This window comes from Cinclus cinclus, chromosome 34, assembly GCF_963662255.1.
Source record: "Cinclus cinclus chromosome 34, bCinCin1.1, whole genome shotgun sequence".
Lineage (NCBI taxonomy): Eukaryota > Metazoa > Chordata > Aves > Passeriformes > Cinclidae > Cinclus > Cinclus cinclus.
The window spans coordinates 440,622-465,621 of NC_085079.1; the positions used below are offsets into that span (position 1 = coordinate 440,622).

Genomic DNA, 25,000 nt, shown 5'->3' on the forward strand with positions numbered 1-25,000 from the left:
ACCCAAAAATACCCAAAATTCACCCCAAATTCACCCCAAAATCACCCCAAAATCGGGTTCGGGGCGCTCGGAAACCCCAAAAACCACCCCAAAAATACCCAAAATTCCCCCAAAATCCCCCCAAAATTGGGTTCGGGGCGCTCGGAAACCCCAAAAAACACCCCAAAAAACACCCCAAAAATACCCAAAAATACCCAAAATTCACCCCAAAATCTCCCCAAAATCACCCCAAAATCGGCTTCGGGGCGCTCGGAAACCCCAAAAACCACCCCAAAAATACCCAAAATTCACCCGAAAACCACCCCAAAAATACCCAAAATTCACCCCAAAATTCACCCCAAAATCACCCCAAAATCACCCCAAAATCGGGTTCGGGGCGCATGGAAACCCCAAAAAACACCCCAAAAATACCCAAAAATACCCAAAAATACCCAAAATTCACCCCAAAATCACCCCAAAATTGGGTTCGGGGCGCTCGGAAACCCCAAAAAACACCCCAAAAATACCCAAAAGTACCCAAAATTCACCCCAAAATCACCCCAAAATCGGCTTCGGGGCGCTTGGGAACCCCAAAATTCCCCAAAATTCCCCCAAAATTCCCCCAAAATCGGGTTCGGGGCGCATGGAAATCCCAAAAAACACCCCAAAAATACTCAAAATTCCCCCAAAAATACCCAAAAAAATCAGCAATAAATCACAAAAAAATCTCCATAAAATGCACGAAAAATTCCGAAAACACCTCCAAAAAATCCCCAAAAAAATCCCCAAAAAAATCCCCAAAAAAATCCCCAAAAAATCCTCAAAAAATCCTCAAAAAATCCCCAAAAAATCCCCAAAAAATCCTCGAAAAATCCCCAAAAAATCCTCAAAAAATCTCCCAAAAAATCCATAAAACATCCCAAAAAAATCCCCAAAAAATCCCCAAAAAATCACAAAACATCCCCAAAACGTCAGGAAAAAATAAAAAAAAATTTCCCAACAAAATCCCCGAAAAATCCCCAAAAAATCCTCCAAAAATCCGAAAAAATTCCCAAAAAAAATCCCCAAAAATTCCCCAAAAAGTCCTCGAAAAATCCTCAAAAAATCCCAAAAAATCCCCAAAAAATCCTCAAAAAATCTCCAAAAAATCCATAAAACATCCCCAAAAAATCCCCAAAAAATCCCCGAAAAATCCCCGAAAAATCCCCAAAAAATCCTCGAAAAATCCCCAAAAAATCCCAAAAAATCCCCGAAAAATCCCCAAAAAATCCTCGAAAAATCCCCAAAAAATCCCCAAAAATCCTCAAAAAATCCCCGAAAAATCCCCAAAAAATCCTCAAAAAATCGCCAAAAAATCCATAAAACATCCCAAAAAAATCCTCAAAAAATCCTTGAAAAATCCTTGAAAAATCCCCAAAAAATCCTCAAAAAATCCCCAAAAAATCCTCAAAAAATCCCCAAAAAATCCTCAAAAAATCCCCGAAAAATCCCCAAAAAATCCCCAAAAAATCCCCGAAAAATCCCCAAAAAATCCCCAAAAATCGAGTCCCCGCTTTCCCCCCAAAGTCTCCGTGTGTTTTGTTGCTCTCAGGGTGAACGACTCCATCCTGTTTGTGAACGAGGCCGACGTCCGGGAGGTGCCCCCAAAAAATCCCCAAAAAATCACAAAACATCCCCAAAACATCAGGAAAAAATCGAAAAAAATTTCCCAACAAAATTTCCAAAAAATCCTTAAAAAATCCCCAACAAATCCCCCAAAAATCCGCAAAAATTCCCAAAAAAATTTCCCAAAAATTCCCCAAAAAATCCCCAAAAAATCCCCAAAAAATCCCCAAAAAATCCCCAAAAAATCCCCAAAAATCCTCAAAAAATCCCCGAAAAATCCCTGAAAAATCCCCAAAAAATCCTCGAAAAATCCCCAAAAAATCCCAAAAAATCCCCGAAAAATCCCCAAAAAATCCTCGAAAAATCCCCAAAAATCCTCAAAAAATCCCCGAAAAATCCCCAAAAAATCCCCGAAAAATCCCCAAAAAATCCTCGAAAAATCCCCAAAAATCCTCAAAAAATCCCCGAAAAATCCCCAAAAAATCCCCGAAAAATCCCCAAAAAATCCTCGAAAAATCCCCAAAAATCCTCAAAAAATCCCCGAAAAATCCCCAAAAAATCCTCAAAAAATCGCCAAAAAATCCATAAAACATCCCAAAAAAATCCTCGAAAAATCCTTGAAAAATCCTTGAAAAATCCCCAAAAAATCCTCAAAAAATCCCCAAAAATCCCAAAAAATCCCAAAAAATCCCCAAAAAATCCCCAAAAAATCCCCAAAAAATCCCCAAAAATCCCCAAAAAATCCCCAAAAAATCCCAAAAAATCCCCAAAAAATCCCCAAAAATCTCCGCTTTCCCCCAAAGTCTCCGTGTGTTTTGTTGCTCTCAGGGTGAACGACTCCATCCTGTTTGTGAACGAGGCCGACGTCCGGGAGGTTCCGCACTCGGCGGCCGTGGAGGCTCTCAAGGAGGCCGGGGCCGTGGTCCGGCTCTACGTCATGAGGAGGAAGGTCCCGGCCGAGAGGGTGGTGGAGGTCAAGCTCATCAAAGGGCCCAAAGGTACGCCAAAATCCATCCCATAATGACCCCGAAATCACCCCGAAATCACCCCAAAAACATCGTAAAAATCGCTTCTAAAATTGCACCGAAATCGCCCTGAAATTACCCCGAAATCACCCCGAATTTACCCCGAAAACGTTGTACAAATCGCCCCCAAAATCGCCCCGAAATCGCCCCGAAATCGCCCCGAAATTACCACAAAAACATTGTAAAAATCGCCCCCAAAATCGCCCCGAAATCGCCCCGAAATCGCCCCAAAATTACCACAAAAACATCGCAAAAATCGCTTCTAAAATCGCCCCAAAATCGCCCTGAAATTACCCCAAAATCGCCCCGAAATCACCCCAAAATTACCACAAAAACATTGCAAAAATCGCCCCCAAAATCGCCCCGAAATCGCCCCGAAATCGCCCCAAAATTACCACAAAAACATTGTAAAAATCGCCCCCAAAATCGCCCCGTAATCGCCCCAAAATTACCACAAAAACATCGCAAAAATCGCTTCTAAAATCGCCCCAAAATCGCCCTGAAATCACCCCAAAATCACCCCAAAATTACCCCAAAAACATTGAAAAAATCTCTTCTAAAATCGCACTGAAATCGCCCTGAAATTACCCCAAAATCGCCCCAAAATCCATCCTGGGAATCCCAAAATTCCCCCAAAATCCCCCAAATCCAACCCAAAATCCATCCTGGGAATCCCAAAATTCCCCCAAAATCCCCCAAATCCAACCCAAAATCCATCCTGGGAATCCCAAAATTTCCCCAAAATCCCCCAAATCCAACCCAAAATCCATCCTGGGAATCCCAAAATTCCCCAAAATTCCCCAAAATCCCCCAAATCCAGCCCCAAAATCCATCCTGGGAATCCCAAAATCCCCCAAATCCAGCCCAAAATCCATCCTGGGAATCCCAAAATCCCCCAAATCCAACCCAAAATCCTTCCTGGGAATCCCAAAATTCCCCAAAATTCCCCAAAATCCCCCAAATCCAGCCCAAAATCCATCCTGGGAATCCCAAAATCCCCCAAATCCAACCCAAAATCCTTCCTTGTAGCCCCAAATTTGGGGACGTTTGGGGACATTTGGGGACCTCCACGGGTGACAGAGGGAGGTGGCACAGGTGACACACAGGTGACAATGGCACAGGTGACACTTGTACAGGTGACACAGGTGACAATGGCACAGGTGACAATGGCACAGGTGGCACAGGTGACACACAGGTGACAATGGCACAGGTGACACTTGTACAGGTGACACAGGTGACAATGGCACAGGTGACAATGGCACAGGTGACACAGGTGACACACAGGTGACAATGGCACAGGTGACACTTGTACAGGTGACACAGGTGACAATGGCACAGGTGACAATGGCACAGGTGACACAGGTGACACACAGGTGACAATGGCACAGGTGACACTTGTACAGGTGACACAGGTGACACACAGGTGACAATGGCACAGGTGACACAGGTGACACAGGTGACACAGGTGACACACAGGTGACACTTGTACAGGTGACACAGGTGACACAGGTGACACACAGGTGACACTTGTACAGGTGACACAGGTGTGACCCAGGTGACAGTGGGAGGTGACACACAGGTGACACAGGTGTGACCCAGGTGACAATGGCACAGGTGAGGTGACAAAGGGAGGAGACAAGGCAAGGTGACACAGGTGACACTGGAAGGTGACAGAGGGAGGTGACAGAAGGAGGTGACACGCAGGTGACCCAGGTGACACAGGGAGGTGACACAGGTGACACAGGTGACCCAGGTGGCACAGGTGACAGGTGATACAGGGAGGTGACCCAGGTGACAGTGGGAGGTGACACAGGTGACACACAGGTGGCACAGGTGACACAGGGAGGTTGCACAGGTGACAAGGGGAGATGACACAGGTGACACAGGTGAGTGTCCCCTGGGCAGGTTTGGGGTTCAGCATGGCGGGGGGCGTGGGGGTGACACAGGGAGGTGACACAGGTGGCACAGGTGACACACAGGTAACACAGGGAGGTTGCACAGGTGACAGTGGGAGGTGACACAGGTGACACAGGTGGCACAGGTGACCCAGGTGACAGTGGGAGGTGACCCAGGTGACAGTGGGAGGTGACACAGGTGACACAGGTGGCACAGGTGACCCAGGTGACAGTGAGAGGTGACACAGGTGGCACAGGTGGCACAGGTGGCACAGGTGACCCAGGTGACAGTGGGAGGTGACCCAGGTGACAGTGGGAGGTGACACAGGTGACACAGGTGGCACAGGTGACAGTGGGAGGTGGCACAGGTGACACAGGTGACACAGGTGGCACAGGTGGCACAGGTGACCCAGGTGACAGTGGGAGGTGACCCAGGTGACAGTGGGAGGTGACACAGGTGACACAGGTGGCACAGGTGACAGTGGGAGGTGACCCAGGTGACAGTGGGAGGTGACACAGGTGACACAGGTGACACAGGTGGCACAGGTGACACAGGTGACAGTGGGAGGTGACACAGGTGGCACAGGTGACCCAGGTGACAGTGGGAGGTGACACAGGTGACACAGGTGACACAGGTGGCACAGGTGACAGTGGGAGGTGGCACAGGTGACACAGGTGACACAGGTGGCACAGGTGACAGTGGGAGGTGACACAGGTGACACAGGTGACACAGGTGGCACAGGTGACAGTGGGAGGTGACACAGGTGACACAGGTGGCACAGGTGAGTGTCCCCCGGGCAGGTTTGGGGTTCAGCATCGCGGGGGGCGTGGGGAACCAGCACATCCCGGGGGACAACAGCATCTACGTCACCAAGGTGATCGAGGGGGGGGCGGCGCACAAGGACGGGCGGCTGCAGGTCGGGGACAAGATCCTGGCCGTGAGTCGGGGGCACCTGGGCACACCTGGGGGGGATCTGGGCACACCTGGGCACACCTGGGGGGGATCTGGGCACACCTGGGGGGGATCTGGGGACACCTGAGCACACCTGGGGAGGATCTGGGCACACCTGGGGGGGATCTGGGGACACCTGAGCACACCTGGGGGGGATTTGGGGACACCTGGGTGGGATCTGGGGACACCTGGGCACACCTGGGGAGGATCTGGGCACACCTGGGGGGGATCTGGGGACACCTGGGCACACCTGGGGGGGATCTGGGCACACCTGGGGGGGATCTGGGGACACCTGGGCATACCTGGGGGGGATCTGGGCACACCTGGGGGGGATCTGGGGACACCTGGGGGGGATCTGGGGACACCTGGGCACACCTGGGGGGGATCTGGGGACACCTGGGCACACCTGGGGGGGATCTGGGGACACCTGGGCATACCTGGGGGCGATTTGGGGACACCTGGGGACACCTGAGCACACCTGGGGGGGATCTGGGGACACCTGGGCACACCTGGGGGGGATTTGGGGACACCTGGGCATACCTGGGGGCGATTTGGGGACACCTGGGGACACCTGAGCACACCTGGGGGGGATTTGGGGACACCTGGGGGGGATCTGGTGACACCTGGGCACACCTGGGGAGGATCTGGGCACACCTGGGGGGAATCTGGGGACACCTGGGCACACCTGAACACAACCTGGGGGGGATTTGGGGACACCTGGGGTGGATATGGGGACACCTGAGCACACCTGGGGGGGATTTCGGGGCACCTGGGCACACCTGGGGGGGGGGGATTTGGGGACATTGGGGGTGGGTCGGGGGTGGGTTGGTGGCGTTGCTGTCCCCGTGTCCCCTCCCTGTGTCCGTGTGTCCCCAAATCCCCCTGCCCCGATGTCCCCAAATGTCCCCAAATGTCCCCCAGTGTCCCCCCCAGGTGAACAATGTCAACCTGGAGGACGTCTTGCATGATCCCCCCAAAATGTCCCCAAATGTCCCCAAATCCCTGAGATGTCTCCAATCCCCCCAATGTCCCCAAATTCCCCAAAATGTCCCCAAATCCCCCCAATGTCCCCAATGTCCCCAAATGTCCCCAATGTCCCCAATGTCCCCAAATGTCCCCAAATGTCCCCAATGTCCTCAATGTCCCCAAATGTCCCCAATGTCCCCAAATGTCCCCAATGTCCCCCAATGTCCCCAAATCCCCCCAATGTCCCCCAATGTCCCCAAATCCCCCAAATCCCCCCAATGTCCCCAATGTCCCCAATGTCCCCAATCCCCCCAATGTCCCCCAATGTCCTCAATGTCCCCAAATGTCCCCAATGTCCCCAAATGTCCCCAATGTCCCCAATGTCCCCAAATGTCCCCAATGTCCCCAATGTCCCCAATGTCCCCAATGTCCCCAATCCCCCCAATGTCCCCCAATGTCCTCAATGTCCCCAAATGTCCCCAATGTCCCCAATGTCCCCAATGTCCCCAATCCCCCCAATGTCCCCCAATGTCCCCCAATGTCCCCCCAATGTCCCCAATGTCCCCAAATGTCCCCAATGTCCCCCAATGTCCCCCCAATGTCCCCAATCCCCCCAGTGTCCCCAATGTCCCCAATCCCCCCAATCCCCCCAATGTCCCCAATCCCCCCAATCCCCCCAGTGTCCCCAATCCCCCCAGTGTCCCCAGTGTCCCCAATCCCCCCAGTGTCCCCGCTGTCCCCAACGTCCCCGCTGTCCCCAGGTGAACAACGTCAGCCTGGAGGACGTGATGCACGAGGACGCGGTGGCGGCTCTCAAGAACACCTACGACGTCGTTTACCTGCGCGTGGCCAAGGCCACCGTGCCCGGCCTTGGGGACACCTACGGGCCCCCCGATGTCACCGGCTGTGAGTGCCACACGCGCTGGGGACAGCGAGGGGACAGCGGTCGGGGTGGGGGACATTGGGGACCTTGGGGGACCTTGGGGGACATTGGGGACCTTGGGGGACCTTGGGGGACATTGGGGGACCTTGGGGAACCTTGGGGGACATTTGGGGGAATTGGGGACCTTGGGGACATTTGGGACATTGGGGACATTGGGGGACATTGGGGACATTGGGGACCTTGGGGGACATTTGGGGGAATTGGGGACCTTGGGGACATTTGGGACATTGGGGACATTGGGGGACATTGGGGACATTGGGACATTTGGGGGAATTGGGGACATTTTGGGGAATTTGGGGACATTGGGGACATTGGGGATATTTGGGGACATTGGGGACCTTGGGGACATTGGGGGACATTGGGGGATTGGGGACATTGAGGGGATTGGGGGCATTGGGGACATTTGGGGACATTGGGGACATTTGGGGACATTGGGGGACATTTGGGGACATTGGGGACATTGGGGACATTGGGGACATTGGGGACATTTGGGGACATTGGGGGACACTGGGGACATTGGGGACATTTGGGGACATTGGGGGACATTTGGGGACATTGGGGACATTGGGGGACATTGGGGGACATTTGGGGACATTGGGGACATTGGGGACATTGGGGGGATTGGGGGACATTGGGGATATTTGGGGACACTGGGGACATTTGGGGACATTGGGGGACATTTGGGACATTTGGGGTGGGACTGGGGACATTGCAGGGGACATCGGTGGTTGGACCCTCCTGTCCTTGTGTCCCTGTCATTGTCCCCAATGTCCCCAACGTCCCCAAATGTCCCCAGTGTCCCCAATCCCCCCAATGTCCCTGACGTCCCCACCTGTCCCCACCTGTCCCCACCTGTCCCCAATGTCCCTGACGTCCCCACCTGTCCCCAACATCCCCACCTGTCCCCACCTGTCCCCACCTGTCCCCAACGTCCCCACCTGTCCCCAACGTCCCCAACGTCCCCACCTGTCCCCACCTGTCCCCAATGTCCCCACCTGTCCCCACCTGTCCCCACCTGTCCCCACCTGTCCCCAACGTCCCCAACGTCCCCACCTGTCCCCAACGTCCCCACCTGTCCCCAATGTCCCTGACGTCCCCACCTGTCCCCAACGTCCCCACCTGTCCCCACCTGTCCCCACCTGTCCCCAACGTCCCCAACGTCCCCACCTGTCCCCACCTGTCCCCAACGTCCCCAACGTCCCCACCTGTCCCCAACGTCCCCACCTGTCCCCACCTGTCCCCAACGTCCCCACCTGTCCCCAGCCTACTCAGCCCACCTGGACTCGGAGCTGCCCCCCCAGAGTTTCCTGGGCCCCGAGTTCCCCCCGGCGCTGACCCCGACGTCCCCGCGGCGATTCTCACCTGGCCCCAAGGAGCTGCTGCCCGACGACGACGTGCCCAGGTGGGTCCCCAAACGTCCCCGGTGTCCCCAAATCCCCACAATGTCCCCAAATGTCCCCAAATGTCCCCAAATGTCCCCAAATGTCCCCAAATGTCCCCGGTGTCTGCAAATCCCCCCAATGTCCCCAATGTCCCCAGTGTCCCCAAATCCCCCAAATTCCCAAATGTCCCAAATGTCCCCAGATGTCCCCAATGTCACCAATGTCCCAAATGTCCCCAAATGTCCCCAAATTCCCAAATGTCCCCAAATGTCCCCAAATGTCCCCGGTGTCTGCAAATCCCCCCAATGTCCCCAAATCCCCCCAATGTCCCAAATGTCCCCCAATGTCCCCAATCCCCCCAATGTCCCCAATGCCCCCAATGCCCCCAATGTCCCCAATCCCCCCAATCCCCCCAATGTCCCCAATGTCCCCAATGTCCCCCAATGTCCCCAATGTCCCCAATGTCCCCAATGTCCCAAATGTCCCCAAATCCCCCCAATGTCCCCAATCCCCCCAATCCCCCAAATCCCCCAAATCCCCCCAATGCCCCCAATGTCCCCAATGTCCCCAATGTCCCCAATGTCCCCCAATGCCCCCAATGTCCCCAATCCCCCCAATGTCCCCAATGTCCCCAATGCCCCCAATGCCCCCAATGTCCCCAATCCCCCCAATGTCCCCCCAATGTCCCCAATGTCCCCAATGTCCCCAATGTCCCCCAATGCCCCCAATGTCCCCAATCCCCCCAATGTCCCCAATGTCCCCCAATGCCCCCAATGTCCCCAATCCCCCCAATGTCCCCAATCCCCCCAATGTCCCCCCAATGTCCCCAATGTCCCCCAATGTCCCCAATCCCCCCAATCCCCCCAATGTCCCCAATCCCCCCAATCCCCCCAATCCCCCCAATCCCCCCAATGTCCCCCCAATGTCCCCAATCCCCCCAATGTCCCCAATCCCCCCAATGTCCCCAATGTCCCCAATGTCCCCACTGTCCCCACTGTCCCCAGGGAGCCGCGGCGCATCGTGATCCCTCGCGGCTCCACCGGGCTGGGATTCAACATCGTGGGGGGTGAGGATGGTGAGGGAATCTTCATCTCCTTCATCCTGGCCGGGGGCCCGGCCGACCTGAGCGGGGAACTGCGCAAGGGAGACCAGATCCTGTCGGTGGGTGGCACCTGGGGACACCTGGGGACGCCTGGGGACACCTGGGGACACCGGGGGTGGCGGCAGAACTGGAGTTATTGGGGTTTTTGGGGGTTTTTTGGGGAGTGTTTTGTCTTCACCATCATCATCCTCATCACGAGATTGGGTCTCAGGTGACTCTCAGAGTGTCCCAGGTGTGTCCCAGCCCTTGGGGACACCTGGGGGACACCTGGGGACACCTGAGGACACCTGGGGAACACCGGGAGTGGCGACAGAACTGGAGTTTTTGGGTTGTTTTGGGGGGTTTTTGGGGATATTTTGGGGTATTTTTGTCGCCACCATCATCATCCTCATCACGAGATTGGGTCTCAGGTGACTCTCAGAGTGTCCCAGGTGTGTCCCAGCCCTTGGGGACACCTGGGGACACCTGGGGACATCTCTTTCCCCCAAATTTTTTCCCATTTCTTCCCATTTCCCCCCATTTTTTTCTAATTTTTTCCCCATTTCCCCCCATTTTCCCATTCCCCCCATCCCCCAAACGTCCCCAAACGTCCCCAAATGTCCCCAAATGTCCCCAAATGTCCCCAAATGTGCCCTGCAGGTGAACGGGGTCGATCTCCGCGGTGCCACCCACGAGCAGGCGGCGCTGGCCCTGAAGAACGCCGGGCAGTCGGTGACAATCGTGGCCCAGTACAGGCCAGAAGGTGACCCAAAACCTCCCAAAATCCACCCAAAAATAGCCCCAAATAGCCCCAAAAAACCCTCCAAAAATCACCAAAAAATCACAACAAAATCACAAAAAAATCATTAAAAAATCACCAAAAAATCACCAAAAAATCATTAAAAAATCACCAAAAAAATCACCAAAAAATCATTTAAAAATCACCAAAAAATCACCAAAAAATCACCAAAAAATCCCCAAAAAATCATTAAAAAATCACCAAAAAATCCCCAAAAAATCATTTAAAAATCACCAAAAAATCACCAAAAAAATCCCCAAAAAATCATTAAAAAATCACCAAAAAATCACCAAAAAAATCACCAAAAAATCATTTAAAAATCACCAAAAAATGCCCAAAAAATCATTAAAAAATCACCAAAAAATCACAAAAAAAACCCAAAAAAAATCCCCAAAAAATCATTATAAAATCACCAAAAAATCACCAAAAAATCCCCAAAAAATCATTAAAAAATCACCAAAAAATCATTTTAAAAAATCACAAAAAATAACAAAAAAATCACCAAGAAATCACCCAAAAAATCGCCAAAAATTCACAGGCCCTGAAGAACGCCGGGCAGTCGGTGACAATCGTGGCCCAGTACAGGCCAGAAGGTGACCCAAAACCTCCCAAAATCCACCCAAAAATAGCCCCAAATAGCCCCAAAAAACCCTCCAAAAATCACCAAAAAATCACAACAAAATCACAAAAAAATCATTAAAAAATCACCAAAAAATCATTAAAAAATCACCAAAAAATCATTAAAAAATCACCAAAAAATCACCAAAAAATCCCCAAAAAATCATTAAAAAATCACCAAAAAATCACAAAAAAATCATTAAAAAATCACCAAAAAATCAATAAAAAATCACCAAAAAATCATTAAAAAATCCCCAAAAAATCACCAAAAAATCATTTAAAAATCACCAAAAAATCACCAAAAAATCCCCAAAAAATCATTAAAAAATCACCAAAAAATCCCCAAAAAATCATTAAAAAATCACCAAAAAATCACAAAAAAATAACAAAAAAATCCCCAAAAAATCATTAAAAAATCACCAAAAAATCACCAAAAAATCCCCAAAAAATCATTAAAAAATCACCAAAAAATCATTTTAAAAAATCACAAAAAATAACAAAAAAATCACCAAGAAATCACCCAAAAAATCGCCAAAAAATCACAGGCCCTGAAGAACGCCGGGCAGTCGGTGACAATCGTGGCCCAGTACAGGCCAGAAGGTGACCCAAAACCTCCCAAAATCCACCCAAAAATAGCCCCAAATAGCCCCAAAAAACCCTCCAAAAATCACCAAAAAATCACCGAAAAATCACAACAAAATCACAAAAAAATCATTAAAAAATCACCAAAAAATCACCAAAAAATCCCCAAAAAATCACCAAAAAATCCCCAAAAAATCATTAAAAAATCACCAAAAAATCACAAAAAAATAACAAAAAAATCCCCAAAAAATCATTAAAAAATCACCAAAAAATCACCAAAAAAAATCACCAAAAAATCCCCAAAAAATCATTAAAAAATCACCAAAAAATCATTTAAAAAAAATCACAAAAAATAACAAAAAATCATTAAAAAATCATTTAAAAATCACCAAAAAATCACCAAAAAACCCCAAAAAATCCCAAAAAATCCCAAAAATTCCCAAATTCTCCCGGAGTGAGGATTCCCAATTTCAGAGTGCGGCCGTTTCGAGGCCAAAATCCACCCGAAAAACCTCCAAAAAATCCGCAAAAAATCCCTAAAAATCCGCAAAAAATCCGCAAAAAATCCGCAAAAAAACCCAAAAAATCCCAAAAAAATCCCAAAAAATCCCAAAAATTCCGAAAAATTCCCAAATTCTCCTGGAGTGAGGATTCCCAATTTCAGAGTGCGGCCGTTTCGAGGCCAAAATCCACCCAAAAAACCTCCAAAAAATCCACAAAAAACCTCAAAAAATCGGCAAAAAATCCCAAAAAATCCGCAAAAAATCCCAAAAAATCCCAAAAAATCCCCAAAAATTCCCAAATTCTCCCGGAGTGAGGATTCCCAATTTCAGAGTGCGGCCGTTTTGAGGCCAAAATCCACCCGAAAAACCCCCAGAAAATCCGCAAAAAACCTCAAAAAATCGGCAAAAAATCCCAAAAAATCCCCCAAAAAATCCCAAAAAATCCCAAAAAACCCCAAAAATTCCCAAATTCTCCCGGAGTGAGGATTCCCAATTTCAGAGTGCGGCCGTTTCGAGGCCAAAATCCACCCGAAAAACCTCCAAAAAATCCACAAACAACCCCAAAAAATCGGCAAAAAATCGCAAAAAATCCCAAAAAATCCGCAAAAAATCCGCAAAAAAACCCAAAAAATCCGCAAAAAATCCCAAAAAATCCCAAAAAACCCCAAAAATTCCCAAATTCTCCCGGAGTGAGGATTCCCAATTTCAGAGTGCGGCCGTTTCGAGGCCAAAATCCACCCGAAAAACCCCCAGAAAATCCGCAAAAAACCTCAAAAAATCGGCAAAAAATCCCAAAAAATCCGCAAAAAATCCCAAAAATTCCCAAAAAATCCCAAAAATTCCCAAATTCTCCCGGAGTGAGGATTCCCAATTTCAGAGTACGGCCGTTTCGAGGCCAAAATCCACCCAAAAAACCTCCAAAAAATCCGCAAAAAACCTCAAAAAATCGGCAAAAAATCCCAAAAAATCCCAAAAAATCCCAAAAATCCCAAAAAACCCCAAAAATTCCCAAATTCTCCCCGAGTGAGGATTCCCAATTTCAGAGTACGGCCGTTTCGAGGCCAAAATCCACGACCTTCGGGAGCAGCTCCTGAGCAGCAGCCTCGGCTCCGGCAGCGCCTCCCTGCGCAGCGACCCCAAACGAGGATTCTACGTCCGGTGAGATTTTGGGGATTTTGGGGTTTTTTTAGGGTTTTTTGGGGTTTTTTTGGTGAAAATTGGATTTTTTGGGGTTTTTTTTGGGGGGGTTTTGGGGGGTTTTTTGGGGTTTTTGGGGTTTTTTTGGGGTTTTTTGGGGGTTTTTTGAGTGATTTTCAGGGATTTTTTGGGGGATTTTTTTGGGATTTTTTGGGGATTTTTTGGGGATTTTTTTGGGATTTTTGGGGATTTTTGGGGGATTTTTTGGGGATTTTTGGGGATTTTTTGGGGATTTTTTTGGGATTTTTTGGGGATTTTTGGGGATTTTTTTGGGATTTTTTGGGGATTTTTGGGGATATTTTTGGGGATTTTTTTGAAGATTTTTGGGATTTTTGGGGATTTTTTTGGGATTTTTTGGGGATTTTTGGGGATTTTTTTAGGGATTTTTTGTTGATTTTTTTGGGATTTTTCGGGGATTTTTGGGGATTTTTTTTTAGGGATTTTTTTGGAGATTTTTGGGGATTTTTTGGGGATTTTTGGGGATTTTTTTAGGGATTTTTTGTTGATTTTTTTGGGATTTTTCGGGGATTTTTGGGAATTTTTTTTTAGGGATTTTTTTGGAGATTTTTGGGGATTTTTTGGAGATTTTTTTGGGGAATTTTTGGGGGTTTTTTTTCAGGATTTTTTGGGATTTTTTGGGGATTTTTTTTTAGGGATTTTTTGGGGATTTTTGGGGATTTTTTGGGGATTTTTTGGGGATTTTTTGGGGATTTTTTGGAGATTTTTGGGGATTTTTGGGGATTTTTTGGAGGGATTTTTTGGGGATTTTTTGGGGATTTTTTTGGGGATTTCTTTTGGGATTTTTTGAGTAATTTTCAGGAATTTTTAGGAGATTTTTTGGGGATTTTTTGGGATTTCTTGGGGTTTTTTGGGGATTTTTTGAGGTTTTTTTGGGATTTTGGGGGGATTTTTTTGGGGGGGTATTTGGGGATCTTTTTGGGGATTTTTTGGGGTTTTTTGGGATTTTTTTGGGGATTTTTTGGGGAATTTTTATTTTTTGGGGGGATTTTTTGGGATATTTTTGGGATTTTTTTTGCGGATTTTTGGGGGATTTGGGGGGAATTTTGGGGGGATTTTTTGGGGGGATTTTTTGGGATTTTTTTGGGATTTTTTTGGGGCATTTCGGATTGGGCGTTTTTGGGGGGGTTTTTTGGATTTTTGGGGGGATTTTTGTTTTTTGAACGTGTGGGGGAGGAACGGGGACATTAAAGGACACCAGGAGCTCTGGGATGAACTGGGATGAACTGGGGTGAACTGGGGTGAACTGGGATGAACTGGGATGAACTGGGGTGACCCCAGGGAGGTGACAAAGGTGACAAAGGTGACAAAGGTGACAATGGCACCCAGGTAGGACAAGGCCAAGGACATTAAAGGACACCAGGAGCTCTGGGATGAACTGGGATGAACTGGGATGAACTGGGGTGAACTGGGATGAACTGGGATGAACTGGGGTGACCCCAGGGAGGTGACAAAGGTGACAAAGGTGACAATGGCACCCAGGTAGGACAAGGCCAAGGACATTAAAGGACACCAGGAGCTCTGGGATGAACTGGGATGAACTGGGATGAACTGGGGTGAACTGGGATGAACCGGTTCACACTGGGCTGAACTGGGACGAACTGGGACGACCCCAGGGAGGTGACAAAGGTGACAAAGGTGACAAAGGTGACAATGGCACCCAGGTAGGACAAGGCCAAAGATGAGAGGGGAGCAATGGGGACACTGAGGGACACCAGGAGCTCTGGGATGAACTGGGGTGAACTGGGATGAACCAGTTCACACTGGGCTGAACTGGGACGAACTGGGACGACCCCAGGGAGGTGACAAAGGTGACAAAGGTGACAAAGGTGACAATGGCACCCAGGTAGGACAAGGCCAAAGATGAGAGGGGAGCAATGGGGACACTGAGGGACACCAGGAGCTCTGGGATGAACTGGGGTGAACTGGGATGAACCAGTTCACACTGGGCTGAACTGGGACGAACTGGGACGACCCCAGGGAGGTGACAAAGGTGACAAAGGTGACAAAGGTGACAATGGCACCCAGGTAGGACAAGGCCAAAGATGAGAGGGGAGCAATGGGGACACTGAGGGACACCAGGAGCTCTGGGATGAACTGGGGTGAACTGGGATGAACCAGTTCACACTGGGCTGAACTGGGACGAACTGGGACGACCCCAGGGAGGTGACAAAGGTGACAAAGGTGACAAAGGTGACAATGGCACCCAGGTAGGACAAGGCCAAGGACATTAAAGGACACCAGGAGCTCTGGGATGAACTGGGGTGAACTGGGATGAACTGGGGTGAACTGGGATGAACCGGTTCACACTGGGCTGAACTGGGACGAACTGGGACGACCCCAGGGAGGTGACAAAGGTGACAAAGGTGACAATGGCACCTCAGGGCCCTGTTTGACTACGACAAGGCCAAGGACGTCGGGTTCCTGAGCCAGGCGCTGAGTTTCCGATTCGGGGACGTTCTGCACGTGCTCGACGCCTCCGACGAGGAGTGGTGGCAGGCACGGCTGGTGCTGCCCCCCCAGCAGCCCCCCGACATCGGCTTTGTGCCCAGCAAGCGCCGGTGAGCCACTGGTTTATACTGGGAGCCACTGGGACTCACTGGGACTCACTGGGAGTCACTGGGAGGGAGTTCCAATGGGGTTTAATGGCACTGGGAGGGCACTGGGAGGGCACTGGGAGCCACTGGGAGGGAGTTCAGGAGCGCCTGGAGTCACTGGAATAGACCAGGAGTTACTGGTTTGTACTGGTTTGTACTGGTTTGTACTGGGAGTCACTGGGAGCTGATTCGGAGCGGTTCCAATGGGGTTCAGTGGCACTGGTTTGTACTGGTTTGTACTGGGAGCGGTGGCAGGCACGGCTGGTGCTGCCCCCCCAGCAGCCCCCCGACATCGGCTTCGTGCCCAGCAAGCGCCAGTGAGCCACTGGTTTATACTGGGAGCCACTGGGACTCACTGGGACTCACTGGGAGTCACTGGGAGTCACTGGGAGGGAGTTCCAATGGGGTTTAATGGCACTGGGAGGGCACTGGGAGCCACTGGGAGGGCACTGGGAGCCACTGGGAGGGAGTTCAGGAGCACCTGGAGTCACTGGAATAGACCAGGACTTACTGGTTTGTACTGGGAGTCAGTGGTTTGTACTGGTTTGTACTGGGAGTGGATTTGGAGTGGTTCCAATGGGGCTCAATGGCACTGGTTTGTACTGGGAGTCTCTGGTTTATACTGGGAAGGCACTGGGAGCCTTACTGGTGGAACTGGAATTAACTGGGAGTCACTGGGAAGGAACCAGACCCTTACTGGTGTCTACTGGGAGGGGACCGGTGTGAACCGGTCCATACTGGTGCTTAATGGTCCAAACTGGGCCTTACTGGTCCATACTGGTCCTTGCTGGTCTATACTGGTCCCTACCGGTCCATACTGGTCCCTACCGGTCCATACCAGTTCTTACTGCTCCTTACTGGTCCGTACTGGTCCCTGCTGGTCCTTACTGGTTTGTACTGGTCCAAACTGGTACGGACTGGTCCGTACTGCTCCAAACTGGTCCTTACTGGTTTGTACTGGTCCGTACTGGTTTCAGGGTGGAGCGCCGGGAGTGGACGCGGCTCAAGGCCAAAGATCGGGGGCCAGGGGCTCAAGGTGGGACCCAAAAAATTCCCAAAAATATCCCCAAATCCCAAAAATCAAAAAATCCCCCAAAAAAATCCCAAAAATCCCCCCAAAAAATCCCCAAATGCCCAAAATCCCAAACCCAAACCCCAAACCCCAATCCCCAAATACCAAACCCCAAATGCCCCAAACCCCAAACCCCAATCCCCAAACCCCAAATCCCCAATCCCCAAATCCCAAACCCCAAATGCCCCAAACCCCAATCCCCAAACCCCCCAAATCCTAAACCCCAAATCCTCCAAACCCCAAATGTCCCAAAACCCAAACGCCCCAATCCCCAAACCCCAAATTCCCAAACCCCAATCCCAAACCCCAAATCCCCCAAACCCCAAATTCCCAAACCCCAAACCCCAAACCCCAAATCCCCAAACCCCAAATCCCCCAAACCCCAAATCCCCAATCCCCAAACCCCAAATTCCCAAACCCCAATCCCAAACCCCAATCCCCAAACCCCAATCCCCAAACCCCAAATCCCAAATCCCAAATCCCCAAATCCCAAATCCTCCAAACCCCAAACGCCCCAAACCCCAATCCCCAAAACCCAAATGTCCCAAACCCCAAACCCCAATCCCCAAACCCCAATCCCCAAACCCCAAATCCCCCAAACCCGAAATCCCCAAACCCCAAATCCCCAAACCCCAAATCCCCCAAACCCCAATCCCCAAACCCCAATCCCAAATCCCAAATCCCCAAACCCCAAACCCCAAATTCCCAAACCCCAATCCCAAACCCCAATCCCCAAACCCCAATCCCCAAACCCCAAATCCCAAATCCCCAAACCCCAAATCCCCAAACCCCAAACCCCAAATCCCCCAAACCCCAAACGCCCCAAACCCCAATCCCCAAAACCCAAATGCCCCAAACCCCAAACCCAAATCCCAAACCCCAATCCCCAAACCCCAAATCCCAAATCCCCAAACCCCAATCCCCAAACCCCAAATCCCCCAAACCCCAAACGCCCCAAACCCCAATCCCCAAAACCCAAATGTCCCAAACCCCAAACCCCAATCCCAAACCCCAAATTCCCAAACCCCAAACCCCCCAAACCCCAAATCCCCCAAACCCCAAATCCCCCAAAACCCCAAATTCCCAAACCCCAATCCCAAGGTGTGGTTTTTGGGGCCAGGTCGCGAGGACGCCGTGCTGAGCTACGAGCCGGTGACGCAGACGGAAGGTGAGCGCTGCTCCGCACCTGGGGCACGGGGCGGGGCACGGGGCGGGGCACGGGGCGGGGCAAGGGGCGGGGACCGGGGCGAGACAAGGGGGCGGGGACCGGGGCGGGGCAAAGGGGCGGGGACCTGGGCGGGGCAAAGGGGCGGGGACCGGGGCGGGGCAAAGGGGCGGGGACCGGGGCGGGGCAATGTGGGGACCGGGGCGGGGCAAAGGGGCGGGGACCGGGGCGGGGCAAAGGGGCGGGGACCGGGGCGGGGCAAAGGGGCGGGGACCGGGGCGGGGCAAAGGGGCGGGGCAATGTGGGGATCTGGGGGGTTTTTTGAGAATTTTTATGAGATTTTGGGGAAATTTTGGGAATTTTTTGGGAATTTCTTTGGATTTTTGGGGGTTTTTTTTGGGGGGGTTTTTTGGGGATTTTTTGGGGTTTTTTTTGGGGTTTTTTTTTTGGGGATTTTTTTGGGGGTTTTTTTTTGGGGATTTTTGGGAATTTCTTAGGATTTTTCGGGAGGTTTTTTGGGGATTTTTGTGAATTTCTGGGGATTTTTCGGGAGGTTTTTTGGGGATTTTTGGGAATTTCTGGGGATTTTTTGGGAGGTTTTTTGGGGGTTTTTTGAGGATTTTTTGGGGGTTTTCGGGGGGATTTTTTGGGGGTTTTTTTTGGAATTTCTTGGGATTTTTTGGGAGGTTTTCTGAGGTTTTTTGGGGGATTTTATGGGTTTTTTTTGGGGATTTTTTGGGGACTTTTTGGGGGGTTTTTTGGGGATTTTTTTGGGATTTTTTGGGAGTTTTTTTGGGGATTTTTGGAGGTTTTTGGGGATTTTTTTCCGGGTTTTTTTGGGGAATTTTTGGGGGTTTTACTTGGGGATATTTTTGGGTTTTTTTTCAGGGAATTTTTGGGGATTTTTGGGCGATTTTTGGGGATTTTTTTCGGGGATTTTTGGGGGATTTTTTGGGGAATTTTTGGGGTTTTACTTGGGGATATTTTTGGGGTTTTTTTCAGGGAATTTTTGGGGGTTTTTTCGGAATTTTTTGGGGGGATTTTTGGGGGATTTTTTGGAGGTTTTTTTTTGGGGGCGGGGATTCTTTTGGAATTTTTGGTGATTTTTTTTGGGGGGAAGTTTTTGGGATTTGTGGAATTCTGGGAATTCCGGGAATTTTGGGATTTCCCCTCCCCCAGTTCACTACGCGCGGCCGATCATCATCCTGGGCCCCACCAAGGATCGCGTCAACGACGACCTCCTGTCGGAATTCCCGGAGAAATTCGGGTCCTGCGTGCCCCGTGAGTCACCTGGGCACACCTGGGCACACCTGGGGATACCTGGGAACAGCTGGGAACACCTGGGCACACCTGGGAACAGCTGGGAACACCTGGGATACACCTGGGCACACCTGGGGATACCTGGGGTACACCTGGGGGTACCTGGGATACACCTGGACACACATGGGGGTACCTGGGATACACCTGGACACACATGGGGGTACCTGGGATACACCTGGGGGTACCTGGGATACACCTGGGCACACCTGGGGGTACCTGGGATACACCTGGGCGCACCTGGGGGTACCTGGGATACACCTGGGGGTACCTGGGATACACCTGGGCACACCTGGGGGTACCTGGGATACACCTGGGGGTACCTGGGATACACCTGGGCACACCTGGGGGTACCTGGGATACACCTGGGGATACCTGGGATACACCTGGGCACACATGGGGGTACCTGGGATACACCTGGGGATACCTGGGATACACCTGGGCACACATGGGGGTACCTGGGCACATCTGGGCCCACCTGGACACACCTGGGGATACCTGGGATACACCTGGGGGCACGTGGGGGTACCTGGGATACACCTGGGGATACCTGGGATACACCTGGGCCCACCTGGGGGTACCTGGGCATACCTGGGGATACACCTGGGCCCACCTGGGGGTACCTGGGATACACCTTGGCACACCTGGAGATACCTGGGCACACCTGGATACACCTGGGGACACCTGGGTACAGCTGGGCACACTTGGGACACACCTGGGCACACCTGGGGGTACCTGGGCCCCATGTCAGAGCCATTTCAGGGGTTGCCTGTCCCAGGCGCGTCCCAGGTGCGTCTCACCTGTCCCACCTGCAGACACGACGCGGCCCAAGCGCGAGTACGAGGTGGACGGCCGCGATTATCACTTTGTGGCGTCGCGGGAGCGGATGGAGAAGGACATCCAGGGACACAAGTTCATCGAGGCGGGGCAGTACAACAGTCACCTGTACGGGACCAGCGTGCAGTCCGTCAGGGAGGTGGCTGAACAGGTAAATACACACCTGGGCACACCTGGGACACACCTGGGCACGGGGGCGGGGCAGTACAACAGTCACCTGTACGGGACCAGCGTGCAGTCCGTCAGGGAGGTGGCTGAACAGGTAAATACACACCTGGGCACACCTGGGACACACCTGGGCACGGGGGCGGGGCAGTACAACAGTCACCTGTACGGGACCAGCGTGCAGTCCGTCAGGGAGGTGGCTGAACAGGTAAATACACACCTGGGCACACCTGGGACACACCTGGGACACACCTGGGCACGGGGGCGGGGCAGTACAACAGTCACCTGTACGGGACCAGCGTGCAGTCTGTCAGGGAGGTGGCTGAACAGGTAAATACACACCTGGGCACACCTGGGACACACCTGGGACACACCTGGGCACAGGGGCGGGGCAGTACAACAGTCACCTGTACGGGACCAGCGTGCAGTCCGTCAGGGAGGTGGCTGAACAGGTAAATACACACCTGGGCACACCTGGGACACACCTGGGCACGGGGGCGGGGCAGTACAACAGTCACCTGTACGGGACCAGCGTGCAGTCCGTCAGGGAGGTGGCTGAACAGGTAAATACACACCTGGGCACACCTGGGACACACCTGGGACACACCTGGGCACAGGGGCGGGGCAGTACAACAGTCACCTGTACGGGACCAGCGTGCAGTCCGTCAGGGAGGTGGCTGAACAGGTAAATACACACCTGGGCACACCTGGGCACACCTGGGACACACCTGGGCACGGGGGCGGGGCAGTACAACAGTCACCTGTACGGGACCAGCGTGCAGTCCGTCAGGGAGGTGGCTGAACAGGTAAATACACACCTGGGCACACCTGGGACACACCTGGGCACGGGGGCGGGGCAGTACAACAGTCACCTGTACGGGACCAGCGTGCAGTCCGTCAGGGAGGTGGCTGAACAGGTAAATACACACCTGGGCACACCTGGGACACACCTGGGACACACCTGGGCACGGGGGCGGGGCAGTACAACAGTCACCTGTACGGGACCAGCGTGCAGTCCGTGAGAGAGGTGGCTGAACAGGTAAATACACACCTGGGCACACCTGGGACACACCTGGGACACACCTGGACACACCTGGGCACAGGGGCGGGGCAGTACAACAGTCACCTGTACGGGACCAGCGTGCAGTCTGTCAGGGAGGTGGCTGAACAGGTAAATACACACCTGGGCACACCTGGGACACACCTGGGACACACCTGGGCACAGGGGCGGGGCAGTACAACAGTCACCTGTACGGGACCAGCGTGCAGTCCGTCAGGGAGGTGGCTGAACAGGTAAATACACACCTGGGCACACCTGGGACACACCTGGGCACGGGGGCGGGGCAGTACAACAGTCACCTGTACGGGACCAGCGTGCAGTCCGTCAGGGAGGTGGCTGAACAGGTAAATACACACCTGGGCACACCTGGGCACACCTGGGACACACCTGGACACACCTGGGCACGGGGGCGGGGCAGTACAACAGTCACCTGTACGGGACCAGCGTGCAGTCCGTCAGGGAGGTGGCTGAACAGGTAAATACACACCTGGGCACACCTGGGACACACCTGGGCACGGGGGCAGGGCAGTACAACAGTCACCTGTACGGGACCAGCGTGCAGTCCGTCAGGGAGGTGGCTGAACAGGTAAATACACACCTGGGCACACCTGGGACACACCTGGGACACACCTGGGCACGGGGGCGGGGCAGTACAACAGTCACCTGTACGGGACCAGCGTGCAGTCCGTGAGAGAGGTGGCTGAACAGGTAAATACACACCTGGGACACACCTGGGCACACCTGGGACACACCTGGGCACGGGGGCGGGGCAGTACAACAGTCACCTGTACGGGACCAGCGTGCAGTCCGTCAGGGAGGTGGCTGAACAGGTAAATACACACCTGGGACACACCTGGGACACACCTGGGCACGGGGGCGGGGCAGTACAACAGTCACCTGTACGGGACCAGCGTGCAGTCCGTCAGGGAGGTGGCTGAACAGGTAAATACACACCTGGGCACACCTGGGCACACCTGGGACACACCTGGGCACGGGGGCGGGGCAGTACAACAGTCACCTGTACGGGACCAGCGTGCAGTCCGTCAGGGAGGTGGCTGAACAGGTAAATACACACCTGGGCACACCTGGGACACACCTGGGCACGGGGGCGGGGCAGTACAACAGTCACCTGTACGGGACCAGCGTGCAGTCCGTGAGAGAGGTGGCTGAACAGGTAAATACACACCTGGGCACACCTGGGACACACCTGGGCACGGGGGCGGGGCAGTACAACAGTCACCTGTACGGGACCAGCGTGCAGTCCGTCAGGGAGGTGGCTGAACAGGTAAATACACACCTGGGCACACCTGGGATACACCTGGACACACCTGGGCACAGGGGCGGGGCAGTACAACAGTCACCTGTACGGGACCAGCGTGCAGTCCGTCAGGGAGGTGGCTGAACAGGTAAATACACACCTGGGCACACCTGGGACACACCTGGGCACGGGGGCGGGGCAGTACAACAGTCACCTGTACGGGACCAGCGTGCAGTCCGTCAGGGAGGTGGCTGAACAGGTAAATACACACCTGGGCACACCTGGGCACACCTGGGACACACCTGGGCACGGGGGCGGGGCAGTACAACAGTCACCTGTACGGGACCAGCGTGCAGTCCGTCAGGGAGGTGGCTGAACAGGTAAATACACACCTGGGCACACCTGGGACACACCTGGGACACACCTGGGACACACCTGGGCACGGGGGCGGGGCAGTACAACAGTCACCTGTACGGGACCAGCGTGCAGTCCGTCAGGGAGGTGGCTGAACAGGTAAATACACACCTGGGCACACCTGGGACACACCTGGGACACACCTGGGACACACCTGGGCACGGGGGCGGGGCAGTACAACAGTCACCTGTACGGGACCAGCGTGCAGTCCGTCAGGGAGGTGGCTGAACAGGTAAATACACACCTGGGCACACCTGGGACACACCTGGGCACGGGGGCGGGGCAGTACAACAGTCACCTGTACGGGACCAGCGTGCAGTCCGTCAGGGAGGTGGCTGAACAGGTGAGAGCACACCTGGGACGCACCTGGGTACAACTGGGTACACCTGGACACATCTGGATACACCTGGATAACACCTGAAGACACCTGGGTACAGCTGGGACACACCTGGATACAGCTGGATAACACCTGGACACAACTGGGGAACACGTGGATAACACCTGGGCACACCTGGATACACCTGGATAACACCTGAACACACCTGGGACACACCAGGGTATAGCTGGATACACCTGGGACACATCTGAATTCACCTGGATAACAACTGAACACACCTGGGTACAACTGGGTACACCTGGGACACACCTGGGACACACCTGGGGAACACGTGGATAACACCTGAACACACCTGGGTACAGCTGGGACACACCTGGTTAACACCTGAACACACCTGGGTACAGATGTGCACTCCTGGCTCTCACCTGTGTCACCCGCAGGGCAAGCACTGCATCCCGGATGTGTCGGGGGTTACCTGAGACACATCTGGGCACACCTGGGCACCCTCGGGGGTTACCTGTGACACACCTGTGCCCACCCGCCTCACCTGCAGGGCAAGCACTGCATCCTGGACGTTTCGGCCAACGCCGTGCGGCGACTGCAGGCGGCGCAGCTGCACCCGATCGCCATCTTCATCCGGCCCAAATCCCTGCAGAACGTGCTGTGAGTGCTCACCTGGCACACCTGGGCACACCTGAGATACACCTGGCCACAGCTGGGGCACACCTGGGTACAGTTGGGGACACTTGAGATACGCCTGAGCACACCTGGGCACAGCTGGGGACCCCTGAGATACACCTGGGTACAGTTGGGGACACCTGTGACACACCTGGGCACAGCTGGGGACCCCTGAGATACACCTGGGTACAGTTGGGGACACCTGTGACACACCTGGGCACAGCTGGGGCACACCTGAGATACACCTGGGCACAGCTGGGGCACACCTGGGTACAGCCGGGGACACTTGAGATACGCCTGAGCACACCTGGGCACAGCTGGGGACCCCTGAGATACACCTGGGTACAGTTGGGGACACCTGTGACACACCTGGGCACAGCTGGGGACACCTGTGACACACCTGGGCACAGCTGGGGCACACCTGAGATACACCTGGGTACACCTGGGGAGGCCTGTGACACACCTGGGCACAGCTGGGGACACCTGGGCACAGCTGGGGCACACCTGAGGTACACCTGGGTACAGCTGGGGATACCTGTGACACACCTGGGCACA

General features: G+C 52.9%; 1 protein-coding gene across 1 annotated transcript in view; it reads left to right on the forward strand.

Annotated features, from left to right (window-relative positions):
- Window positions 1-1,717: 1,717 nt before the first annotated feature.
- Window positions 1,718-25,000, forward strand: part of LOC134055745 (disks large homolog 4-like) — a gene marked incomplete at its 5' end in the record, with an annotated part of 27,442 nt that continues 4,159 nt past the window's right edge. The window contains 13 exons of the mRNA XM_062512191.1: window positions 1,718-2,582; window positions 5,306-5,442; window positions 7,184-7,328; window positions 8,629-8,767; window positions 9,752-9,908; window positions 10,489-10,591; window positions 13,374-13,488; window positions 15,930-16,106; window positions 17,120-17,178; window positions 18,335-18,382; window positions 19,559-19,660; window positions 20,512-20,684; window positions 24,321-24,430. Of these exons, the coding sequence (XP_062368175.1) occupies window positions 1,718-2,582; window positions 5,306-5,442; window positions 7,184-7,328; window positions 8,629-8,767; window positions 9,752-9,908; window positions 10,489-10,591; window positions 13,374-13,488; window positions 15,930-16,106; window positions 17,120-17,178; window positions 18,335-18,382; window positions 19,559-19,660; window positions 20,512-20,684; window positions 24,321-24,430 (2,330 nt within the window). The remainder of the gene's footprint in view (window positions 2,583-5,305; window positions 5,443-7,183; window positions 7,329-8,628; window positions 8,768-9,751; window positions 9,909-10,488; window positions 10,592-13,373; window positions 13,489-15,929; window positions 16,107-17,119; window positions 17,179-18,334; window positions 18,383-19,558; window positions 19,661-20,511; window positions 20,685-24,320; window positions 24,431-25,000) is intronic.